The sequence below is a fragment of the Pistacia vera genome, unplaced genomic scaffold (genome assembly GCF_008641045.1).
Source record: "Pistacia vera cultivar Batoury unplaced genomic scaffold, PisVer_v2 Contig1084, whole genome shotgun sequence".
Classification (NCBI taxonomy): Eukaryota; Viridiplantae; Streptophyta; class Magnoliopsida; order Sapindales; family Anacardiaceae; genus Pistacia; species Pistacia vera.
In genome coordinates, this window is record NW_022195120.1 from 1 (window position 1) to 12,626 (window position 12,626).

A 12,626-nucleotide genomic window follows, 5' to 3' on the forward strand; every position below is an offset into this window, starting at 1 on the left:
AATTTCTAATTGCAATTAATTCCAAGACCAAGCCCTCGCCATGCATGGAATAGTCTTGAAGATTAGGTAACCTGCCCGTGCCCAACTCCTCTATATATATCCTTAATTCCATCACCACGTTCTCAACACACTCCATTCAGTTAGGCTCCCATTTTTGTTGAAGAAAGCTAGATATAATTAATGGCTTCTTTTACAGTCATTAATGTGCTGTTTGTGTTCCTTGTGGTTTTCTCTGGGAGCTCCAATGCTCAACTCTCTACTAATTTCTATTCTAAGGCTTGTCCAAAAGTCCTCTCTACAGTGAAATCCGTAGTGCAATCTGCGGTTGCTAAAGAGCGTCGCATGGGTGCATCTCTCGTTCGCTTACACTTTCACGACTGTTTTGTCAACGTACGTTATTCTCTAAACTACAGTATCACTGTTTCCCTAACTTGGAAGATTTACTAAAAGAAAAAAAAAAAAAAAAATTGATTGATTTTCTTTTATTTAAGGACTTGTATTTGTTTTTAAGTTTATTTTATAACCGACACAAAATATCCAAAAGCTCTCTCAACAAATGTTCTTATTACATAATTATTTTCTTTTTTCTTTTTGTAGAGTGGTGTTCCAAGTATAAACTACACATATAAACTCTAGTATATAATCTAGTATGACTCAATTCTTTTATAGACATATCGTTCATTTATATTAATTTAGTATTTATTAAATTGATTTTTTTAATAAATTATTCATTCATTTTATGTCACATTAATTTATATAAATGAGTTTGTACATTCATTATTATTCTATTTTACAAGGGACCAAGAAAAAAATGGCAATGATACATAATTAATCTAGTAAATTAATTATATTACATGGATTAACTATTAATGTAATAATGAATCCAGAAGACTATGGTAAGTAACAGAAGCATAATAAGTCAAATTGAGCAATTAATGCTAGCTACAAGTTACATATTAAATCAATGTAGATTGTAAATGAGATCTTCAATTCAAATCATTACTTTAAAGCTATATATTATTTTTTAACTAATTGTTTGTGTTTATAATTAAAGGGGTGTGACGGATCAGTACTTCTGGATGACGCTTCTTCATTTACAGGGGAGAAGACTGCTGCTCCTAATAACAATTCAATCCGGGGATTTGAAGTTGTTGATAAGATAAAATCAAAAGTGGAGCAAGTCTGTCCTGGCGTAGTTTCTTGTGCCGACATTTTAGCCATTGCAGCGCGTGACTCTACAGTAATTGTAAGTTCTTTACTGATTTATAATTTTATATACATCCAAATCTCGTTGAATCAATTGGTCTTCAGAATTGCAATTGTCATTAATTTTTAATAATATATACTTATATTGCAGCTTGGTGGACCAAGTTGGAATGTTAAACTTGGAAGAAGGGATTCAAAAACAGCTAGTTTTTCTGCAGCCAATAGTGGTGTCATTCCTCCCCCCTCGTCTACTCTTACCAATCTCATCAACAGATTTCAGGCTAAGGGTCTGTCTACCAAGGACATGGTTATTCTATCTGGTAATATATACATATATATGTCTCGACAGTTAATACATTTTTTTACAAGTCATCGTTGAATATTATAAATTTATGGATATTTAAAGTTATTGATAGAATTTGAGGTGGAGCTGATGATTACCCTATCTTATAAACCAGTTGATTTAAGCATGTCTAGTTAGTGTGAGACTCTAACACTCTTCTCACGATCAACCCCATATGTGTTGGCTCCAATTCTTCACCTGCTAGTCAAATACTTAGTTCAATTAGACATATCTCTGATACTATGATAAAATTTAAGGTGAGTATGACTCTTCACTTAATAAAGTCTTTTTGGGTGAGAGAATTACCTCGTTTTATAAACTAGTAAGCTTGAGTTTGCTTAGTCAATGTGTAATTCCAACATTTCGTATTCACATATTTTTTATATATTTGTAAAATTCAGCAGTAAACTAATAAGAATACACCGTTATGATAACTGTTGCATGACAATTAGGCATGTAGTCCTAGTCATGCATTGGATAGAATGGGCCCTATATAGTGTTATGTTGGACTAGCTGTTTCATCTCTCCTGGCAGTGTTTCTTGTCGTTTATCCACAAGACCAGACTTTTAAAAAAGACATCAATTCAATCATGCGTGGACAAATAATTTCTATCAAATAAATAATTAAAAAAATGTTTGAGTTAAAATATAAAGTATCTGACTTTATTTGTCTGTATTTGAACTGTAGGATCACATACGTTCGGGCAAGCAAGGTGCACAGTTTTCAGAGACCGCATATACAATGAAAGCAACATTGATAGTTCATTTGCTAAGGCTAGGCAAGCAAATTGTCCAAGAGCTTCCGGTTCAGGAGATAATAAACTAGCCCCATTAGACCTTCAGACTCCAACCTTTTTTGACAATCTCTATTACAAGAATCTCTTAAACAAAAAGGGTTTACTTCACTCAGATCAAGTCTTATTCAACGGTGGATCCACCGATTCATTGGTTACTTCATACAGCAAAAATCCTAAAGCCTTCAGTTCTGATTTTGCTGCTTCAATGATCAAGATGGGAGACATTAGTCCCCTCACAGGATCCAATGGTGAGATCAGGAAGAATTGTAGGAAGCCAAATTGAAATTAGAGAAATCAATTGGTTGTTTGATGGAACTTTTAGTTAAAGGGCTAAGAATGTTCTAAGTATGACTTTTCTTTATTTTTGTTTTTCTTCTCCATGAACAAGTGTATCACTATGGAAATATTATTCATGTTAAGATATTTGCTATGGACTATGTATATCTTTCTATTGATGTATCATCTTCTTTGTTGAGAAAATCTAGAATACAATGGTTGTATTGTTGACGAGTTACCACCGACAATCTATGTAAGTTAAGTAATTATTAAGTTTGGTAAAATACCTGTAATGGAATTAGACTTGGTCTTATAACGCTGCTGTAAAATCACCATTCGACAAGGGGTTGAATGACCAAGAAGCCTGGGGAGTTGAAGACCAAAATCTTATAGCGCTACAGTAAATTGCCCTGGACTTGAAGGCCAAACCATGATCCCAAAACCTTAAGCTGCCCGCAAAACCTTCATTGGAAAACAACGAAAAGTTTAAAAAAAAAATAATAATAAAAAAGAAGTGGTTTGACAGTTGCCCACAGCCCTGGACTTGAAAGCAAAACCATGATCCCAAAACCTTAAGCTGTCCACAAATGACAAAACCTTCGTTGGAAAACAACGAAAAGTAGTTTAAAAAAAAAAAAAAGTGGTTTGACGGTTGCCCACGGTATTCACATTTAATGTAAAGAGGATCAAGCATTCTCCCATAACAGGCCATTAATTAAGTTTACGGATGGTGGGCAGGGCCGGCTCAAGGTAGGCGCCTGCCTAGGCCCCAAAAAAAAATAAGGTTGAAAAGGGTCAAATTTTTTATAATATATTACAAAAATAAAAAAATATATAATTTCTTATCTAACCAATATAAGGGGCCTTAAAAAAAAAAAAAAAACAAAAAATACCCAAATTTATTATTAATTTTTTACATTATTCCCACCCAAAGTTTTGACGAAAATTCTAAGTTTGTACTTCTAGTTTCATATATTGTAATTTACACCTCTAAATTAACACATTAAATTTCTTTTAACAACAAAAGACTAAAATGGTCATTTATATGTCTCAAATTACTCACTCTCAATTCAATCCCAAAATTTAACATTCACATAAATCATCTCCACCCCTCTTCTGCCGCCGACCGTTTGGAGCTGATTTCGGTCAAATTTTTTCTCCAAAATCGATCGGAACCATCACTTTATCGTTTTCCAAGTGTTTTTCCAACCTTGATAGCCCTCGATTTAGCCATTTTTTTACGAATCTCGCAACCTAGCTCCACCCCGTGCGACAGCCATTTCCGACCTTTTCAGCATGTACTTGGCATCGTTGGCCTTCCCCAACACCACCATCTTCCTCCCCTTTGCATTCTCACCAAAACCCCAAAACCCCTATCATACCTATCCGTTTACTCTGCCAATCGCCGACCACCAATACCTTTTGGGCTGTGACTTCTCAAGTCTTTTCTGGTTAATCCTAGCATTGGAAATCACCATTTCACCACCCATCGCTTCTCTAACATCTGCTCTCCAAAACCCCTTACCAACCTGACCTTGTTAGCTCGTCGGTCGTCATCCACTTCTCCTAGTGATTTTGCATCTCAAAAGGTAAGAAAAATAAATTTGAAATAATTTTTTTAGTATATACTTATATTATTAGAAGATCCCTAAAGTAACTTTTACCTAGGGTCACAAATGTTCTTAATAAAGCCTGATAGTGGGAGAGGCGAGAGGAATCCTTATCCTATTTAATTAGCACACAAAAATATTTATTAAAAGAGCTTTCTTTAACAAAGGAGACAACCGCCAAAGACAAAGTAGTTGCATGAATGACACATCACCACACGACACATGCAAGGCGACACATGACACATGAAAAACTTGCCTATAAATTGAATTTACAATGTAACATGAGGCAACGATCTATTCATACATACACATTTTCACTTAAGATTACATTCTCTATGTCATTATTATACACTCTTATGAAGAAAGGGGGGCGAGTCCAAGGCCAGAGACGAAAAACCAAGGTCCATGGTTGAGGTAACTAGTTAGGAGGTGGAAAACTGGTTAACCAAACTTGTTTTTCGATTCAAGCAGTATTCTGAATTGAAACAGAACAGAATACTACTTGAATCAGTTTTTAACCGAACTAATAATTCGGTTCAGAAAACTGGTTAACTGGTTTTGAACCGGTTTTATAAACAATCCTTAATAGAGTTAATTCCCATTTTATTATTGTTTCCCTTTTTCAAATCTGATTTTGTATAGCATAATAGTGGCAATACATAATTGAAAATGTAAACCATACAAGCATACATGATTAAAGATAATGAAAGGAAGCCTAAACCATACAAGTGTATATGATCAAAAATTAAAAATGATAGAACTTGGTAATAAAATAAATATAGAGATAAGAGATTAAGATTTGTCTTAAGTTGCTGATTCGGCGATGGAGTATGGATGGCGACTAGTTCATGATTCTGTGAAGACAACGACTAGTTTGTGATTCGGTGAAGACTGAAGATCTTGAAGATGCTTCTGGCTTCTACTTTATGGTCGTGTTGTCGTGCTTAATATCGAAGAGTGAAGACAACGACTAGTTGCTTATCGCCATTCATCGATAAGAACTTAGCAGTGAGCAGGTTAGGTGTAAGGGTATTAGGGTTCTTCGATAGTCGTGGTTATCAAATTGGAGAAGAAGGCTTTGAGATTGTTAAGGATATAATTTCATAGAACTTTTAGTCAATACATAAGTTCAGGGATTTTTAGGCAAAAAACCGGTTTGAAAATGCCTCTAAACCATTAACCGAATCGAAAAACTAGTTCGGTCATTTTTGGAAATTGAAACTGAACCGATTTTTTAGAAAACTGGTTTTCGGGTCGGTTTTGGTCCAGCTTCTTGGTTCGGTTTTTGGATTTTTTTTTTTTTTTTTTTTGTAGCCCTATAACTAGTTCAAGGAGAAGCTTTAGATTGGGGGAAAGTACAAATGAGACTTGAACGTTAGAGGATCTTCAGCGGGGGCACTCCCATTGACCCCTTTTGACTTGTGGTTGTCTTGAATGGTTCGGTCCACAAGAATCAATATGAGACCAAGGTCATAGAATTTGAGTGGAAAAGTCAATTTTCAATGCTACCAAAACCAAACAACTAAAATACCAATCACAATTAATTTAAAAAGAGAGAAAAAGAGAAAAAAATTATATTGAACATAAATTCAATAAAGGGTGGTATGTATACTGTGGCTAGATTTTTTCTTCATTGTCATGTCGGTGTAAAAACAAGTGAATTATATTAACTTACTATTTTAGGGTTAAAATGGAGAATGATCCCATTTTGGGGATTTCAAGTATAATCTTTTATATCACTTTTCCCATTTTACCTTTGTCTCTCTAACTCTTACACTTCAACACTTGCATACATTGGTACAACTACGTTACTGTTAAATTGCTCAACTTATTTTGGCGAGTAAAAGAAGTCAACACAAATCACAAAAGAGTAAAAGCACAAATTAAGATGGTTGGGTTGCTTCGAGAGAACCTCAGATACACTTGGTTTGTACAATCAACTAGAATTGGCCATCGGCAAAATTGTACACATTAATTGTTATGCCTAAAAATACAAGGCAGACATAAGTTGATGTCAGCGAGCATCAATCAGAGTTCAGGAAGACTTTAAGCCATCTAGAGTCTGCCACATTGCCCAAGACAAAAAGAATATAGTTGTCAACAACCCAACTAACTCAAGTTTTGTTTGTGAATAAATTTGGTTCGCACACCTATCCAAGCCCCATTTAATTGAAGGATAATATTTCCTAAGTTATCAATCAATAAGACGCCAAGCAAGATTTGCACAGCACCACCCTACTTGCAGATATGTAATCATTACCTTGAGCTTAGTGGTATAAATAGATAGCTCCCCCTCACAAAATCAGGGCCAGACACTCTGAATTCAACAAAGAAAATAGCAAAGACACCCTACAGGAAAGTGACTAGCTTGATATTCTCTAAGAACACTTAGAACACTAAACACCTGTAACCCACATTGTAGTTCCCGACCTCTTGTAAACTTGGCTAATAAAACTCACTCATATAAAAGAAAACAGTGGATATAGGATTCGCTTTAAGCTTCTGAACCACTATAAAACTCTTATTGTCTCATTTACTTTAAGTCTTTGCATGATAATAGTATTCCGTAATCAACTCTTATAATTGTTCGCGTGTAATTTCTAGGATCTTTCTTAGTGCTTTGCACATGTGAGGTCGTTGGTGTCAAAATCATGCATCAAAAGTTTGGTGCTAGAAGGAGGGCTAAGATTCACATAAGCTCTCTATCCGATATTTTCAATTGATCCATCAATTTCACCTTCAAAGGTCAACCACAAAAACTCATGGCTCGCAATTTTGAAGCCGAGTGCGCTGGCACCAATAACGAGCAAACTCCCTGCAATCAGGAGACTACTCCCCCCAAAGTAGTTGCTCTTTCCCTGAATGTTTCCCTAAACCTTAGTGATGGTGGTATTACAGTTTGGCCTGACAGTGGATTCCTTCCTATCAATGTGCTCACTTCCTTATATAGGACTCTCTTTAAAATCATCATTACCAACTGGTCTCCATCTAGGCATAACTCCTCAATTAGACTTGATAAAGCCCAATTGTTGTATGGCATTTTGCAAGGAAATAAAATTGACCTTGCCTCTGTTATTTATAAATTAATCAAGACCATTGGTGAGTCTGAAGAAAAATCCTTCATTCTGCCCTTCCCTTCCCTTCTCTGGTCACAAGATTTGTTGACTCTTATGGGGCTCCAAAAAGGCCAAATAATAAGTTCCTTAAAATTAGAAGTATCTCTTCTAAAACCCTCACGTTTGTTGCCCTTGCTATAGATGTCCCTTCATCCTCTTAAGCCCTTCATGTAAAATCCAGTGCTCAGCAGTCCAAAGTGTTTGAGTTGTTACAGGCTCTTGATAAGAAATTAGACTCTTTTTACACCACCTTGATGGCTCGAGTTGACTCTCTTGAAACTGTCCTTAAAGAAACTAGAGTTGAACTTCTAAGTAAAGGATCTTCAAGTGGTTCCAAGGATGCCCCTGCTGGCTCTACTTCTGCTGAAAAGGCTGATGTACCTGCTGAATCTCAAGCTGATCTGAATGCCAACTCTGCCGGTGAAAATGTTGTTCTTGAAGGTCAAAATCTAGTCTTTTTCGAAGACATCATAGAAATTGATGGAGAAGGTGCTATAGATGAACCTGAGTCTGAAGTTGCAGCTGAGCAAAGTGCAAAAGGAACTTCTAGCCTCTATGGCTGCTTTTGAAATTGATCCCTCAAACAGAGAAAAGGAACCTGACAATGTGACTCCTCTTGCTGGTTCTCAGACTGTAGAAGATGCCTCTGGTGTGGACACCCTTGCTCTTGTGTTCACCTCTACAGTTGATCCTCCTTCAACTCGTACACCTGGCAAAACTCGTGTCAAAACTGTTGGCAAGAAGCCCCCCAGGAGATCTTCTCGTCTCAAAAGCTGATCTCTTATGATCAAAGAGGGCGAGATGATGATGATGATGTTGAATGGGCTGATGGGCTAACGGCTTAGGGACTCATTTATTTATTTATTTATTTTTTTTTGGCAAAAACTTTATCTCTTATTATTGACTTTTTGTTAGTGTGACCACTGCTATTTATATGTCATCACATTTTTTTTGTTTCTTTTCATATGCAGAACGTTTTAGTTTTTTTTTTTTTTTAATTGATTAGTGCTTCTTGTTTTTGCTAATGATCTATTTGGTTGTTTGTATTATTGCTAATATGTCCCTTGTTATGCAGATTCTCTTGATTGTTATATTGATCTGCCCTCTTTTGGAAATTCTTGGTAACTCTCTTCCTATTGTGTGTAGCTTAGGGGGAGATCTTTTGTTGAGGGGGAGTGATTTTATGCTTCATTTTGTTATTATTGTTTTCCTCCTTAGTAATGTTTTTCCAGTACGTTGTCTTTGAAGTGTGCTTTGATCATAAGTGACAAAGGGGGAGATTGTTAGTATTTTTGTCATCTTATGATCCTAATTTTGTGTCCTGCCTATTATTTATCTTCTACTATTGTGCACACACTTCTAAAGGCCACCTTCACAAGTGTAAGCACTTTAGCCTATGCGTGTTCACAACGTTTCTGGCAAATATTTTTCCTCAAATCAAACTTCACGCACTTGTTTTCACTTCTGGACAAAATTATTCCTTGATTGATTTTCTATCTTATTCTTTACATTTGTCCCCTATTTATTCGTTTTGTAAGAAAATGAATAATTTTTTTGTCTATGGTCCCAAAATGTTTTGTGCAAAAAGAAAGACATAAAAGTTAAAGTTTAACTTTTTTGTCTCCTAACCCTTAACGTGTTGATCTCTTTATATTCTCCCGTTTTGTTTCTATTTTTGTAAGAAACCTGATTACATTGTTTTGCTTCTTTGAATATTCTCTAAGATTCTTGTTTTGTTAAAGTTTCTTACTATGCTTTGGTAGGCTTAGAATTACCCTCATCACTTATCCTTGTGTGATATCTTTTGGATGTTGTTTTCCTTATGATGAGAGCTTGAGTGTAAGCTACTGTCCTGTCTTCATTGTTGATTCTTGAGAGGATCTCTTTTTCAACATGATGTTGTTGTGCACGTGAAGCTTGTTATGATGGCTTGAAGTTCGATCAAAGAAGATAGAATCGTTGTGTAGAAAACAGAGAGTGTTTTACAACTTTTGGTTATCTTACTTTGTAATTGAACTCATAAGTATTTTATAGTGAATTTGCTTCTCTGGACATGGTCTCATGGATGTAGGCTTGATGCCGAACCATATAAAAATGAGCGTGTTCTTTACTTGTTTTTATGTATGTTTTAATTCAATTATTCGCAACTCACTTGCACTAAATTGAACAAGCAACCCATTCTATATAAGTTTTAATCACTTGGTAATCCTCTTAAAACTTACAGAAGAATTTCTGAAACTGTTTTGAGTTACAACTTAATTTCGTTGTTGTCAAACTATTTAAGCCCCGAGAAATTCGTTGTAGAAAATAATTTTGGTATCAAATTGCAGATTTTTTATTGTTGTAGTGAATCTATGCTTTATGTTCGTTGGCCATAGCGGGGGCATAAGTTCAATATGACATTTAAGGGTTTATTTCTTATACTTGACATTTTAGAGACCTAAGGTTACATGTAGATCTCTCTAGGTGTTTTAAGAGAATATCTCAATTAAATAGAGTAGTTGTCATTGTGCTTGAGAGAGAGAGAGAGACCTTAGAGTTTAACTCTATGGTATGTTCTTATGAAACACTTTTCACAAGAGTTCTCTAGACGAACAGAGCATAGGATTTACATCATTGGAGTGGAGTTCTGTAGACCTTAGATGCTTATTTGTAGTGTAAGCCTACGACAACATTGAAGAGGAGTTCTTTGTCAAGTATCTTTAGTTTATGCTTTTAAACCTACTGGGGTATCTAATACCAAATAAAACTACAACTAGATTAAATATATTACAACTCAAAGAGTAAATACTACAACACACTCGTATATAGTACATAACACTTGAGATGAGAACATTGGCGTTATACATTTTTTTCACAAGTTCCTCACCAAGAGATGAAGTCCATGTTGTGGCCCTATAACCAACCTAATAGCAGGCGAGTGTGTGTATTTAGGAGAAATAGAGAAAGAGAAGTTGGACAAAATGAGAGCTACTAGCATTTTAAGTTCAACTATGGCCAAGTTCTGTCCAAGACACACTCGAGGCCCAACCCCAAATGGCATATATACGTGTGGAAGCTTGCAAGCACCTGTTATCCCATTAACAAATCTATCTGGTTTAAATTCGTAGGCATCTGCTCCCCATATTTCAGGATCTGTATGCAATGTCAACACCAGTGTCCAAATGTTTATACCTTTGGGAATATCAATGTTTCCAAATCTCATGTCTTTTAAGGCTTCTCTTGACACTACCACCACCGGAGGATATAGACGCAGTGCTTCATGAATTACCATGTTAAGCTGCAAAACCAAAATAGATTAAATTAAACCAAGAGAATTCTATGTATATATATATATGCGCGTGTGTGTGTGTTATTTACCTGCTTCATCTTACGAAGCATATCAGAATCTGGAATTCGACCCTCACAAACTTGAAGAACTTCTGCACGGACACGATCTTGCCATTCTTGATGTAAGGCTAAAAGCATGAGACACCATGTGGCAGAAACTGCTGTAGTCTCGTACCCAGCCATGTATATATTCTTGCAGTTATCAACTATAAATTGGCGACTTGCCTCTTGGCCGAGTTTCATATTTTTAGCACCTTCAGTAATTATCTTTAATAGGTCTTGCCGTTCATGATTTGTACTTTCCACCTCCCTCTCCTTCGTTACCTGCAGAATTAAATTGCGGATTTCCTTCTCTAATGCCCATGCATCTCTGTTACTCTTTGTGGGAAGATGCCTGTAAAATTTAATTTAGTTTTATTTAGTATTAATTAAGAAACCATTTCATCTAAAATGATCATATATATCTGAGGAGAAATAAATAAATAAATATTAAGTTCACCTCATGCCTGGAACCCCTTTGGATAGACTTTTCCTGGACATATTCTCCTGAAGAGATCTCAATTTCTGAAAAATTTCATCTCCTCTGGAATAATAACTTCCAAAACAAGCTCTTGAGATAACATCTTTAGAGAAATTTCTCACGTAATCGTCAATTTTAATGTCGGCTATTCCTCCCTCTGTCTCAATAATGGTTTTCCATGAGTTTAATAGATTGATGGTTGAGTCAGAAATTAGATTCATCATCCCCTGCAATTAAATTTATATTGTTAATCAATTACTTAATTAATTAATTAATCAGACAATTAATGCATATAATATATATATATATATATACCTTAACCTTGTCCATATATAAATGAGGAGCAAGGAGTTTTCTTTGATGAAGCCATACATGTCCACTTGAAGTTAAAATGCCCTTACCAAGAAGAGGACCACGCTCCTTCTGCTGATATGAAGGCTTCCCCAAATCTAAAGATGTGCAAGTGCTTATCTCTTTCACTACATCACCTTCGGCAACACATAATATGTTTATGTTTCCCAATGAAAACATAAACACTTTACCTGTTTTTGTCATGAATTTTCAATCTCATAGAAAGATGTAAATGAGACATATTATTAATTAGAGATATTTTTTACTCATATAGGAACATCATATCAAAGCTTTGCATAAATAATGAATGCTATTAATCATGATCATTAACGAAAGGGAAATGTAGAAATGAACCATAAAAACATACCATATTGCTTAATCCATTGCTCAAAAAAGGGAAAGATAACAGGAGCAATGTTGTGGGAGATGGATGATGAAGTATTAAGAAGAATGGATTGAGATTTCTTGAGCTCCCTAATATTTCCAAGAAGCAAAGTTGGTGGTGGACCGATGATGCCCTGTTTTCTCATCTTTGCTCCAAGTCTCTCTGGTTTCAATACCAATCCATAATATAAGCGTATCAAAACGAAACCAATCACACCAACCCAACCTAACAAATAAAACCCATCAAACTCCATGCCTACTATTTCTCTCTCTTACAGATCGACGAGCTGCAAGAGAAGCAGATTGAGTTGTTTGTTTGTTTACTCAGTTGCCTTATAAATACTGTGAGTTGCCTTGAAGGACACCCTGGGTTTATATGAGAATAATCAACACCCACAGGTTTTCGAATAATACAAAGACACCCCTAAATATCATAAGAAAATAATTATTTAGTTATGCTGCAGATGTTTTGGTCATCAGTTGTATGAATGGGGTAGGGATTACTTTAATGACACCTAAAATTAAGCTAGTGGTGCTTTTAATTTTAGAAACGATTATGTGAATTTATTTGTTTTTCATTTTAGAAAATGAAAAACAAAAGGTTAGGAAGAAGAGATTTTTTATTATTATTGTTATTTTATGTTAGTTCTATTTTGTCAGTGTAAAATGTGAATTAAATTCATTAATAAGTAC

At 35.3% G+C, this 12,626-nt stretch overlaps 2 protein-coding genes across 2 annotated transcripts; one reads left to right on the forward strand and one right to left on the reverse strand.

The window, feature by feature from the left end:
* Positions 1-37: 37 nt before the first annotated feature.
* On the forward strand, positions 38-2,860 carry LOC116134878 (peroxidase 4-like). Its single transcript, XM_031420559.1, has 4 exons — positions 38-390; positions 1,055-1,246; positions 1,358-1,526; positions 2,238-2,860. The coding sequence occupies exons 1-4, from the start codon at positions 181-183 to the stop codon at positions 2,627-2,629; spliced, it is 963 nt and encodes a 320-aa protein (XP_031276419.1). The 5' UTR covers positions 38-180; the 3' UTR covers positions 2,630-2,860.
* A 7,222-nt stretch (positions 2,861-10,082) lies between these two features.
* LOC116134887 (cytochrome P450 714C2-like) lies at positions 10,083-12,261 on the reverse strand. Its single transcript, XM_031420571.1, has 5 exons — positions 11,917-12,261; positions 11,514-11,740; positions 11,178-11,425; positions 10,709-11,072; positions 10,083-10,628 (listed from the first exon to the last, which is right to left on the reverse strand). The coding sequence occupies exons 1-5, from the start codon at positions 12,185-12,187 to the stop codon at positions 10,203-10,205; spliced, it is 1,536 nt and encodes a 511-aa protein (XP_031276431.1). The 5' UTR covers positions 12,188-12,261; the 3' UTR covers positions 10,083-10,202.
* Between the last annotated feature and the right edge of the window lie 365 nt (positions 12,262-12,626).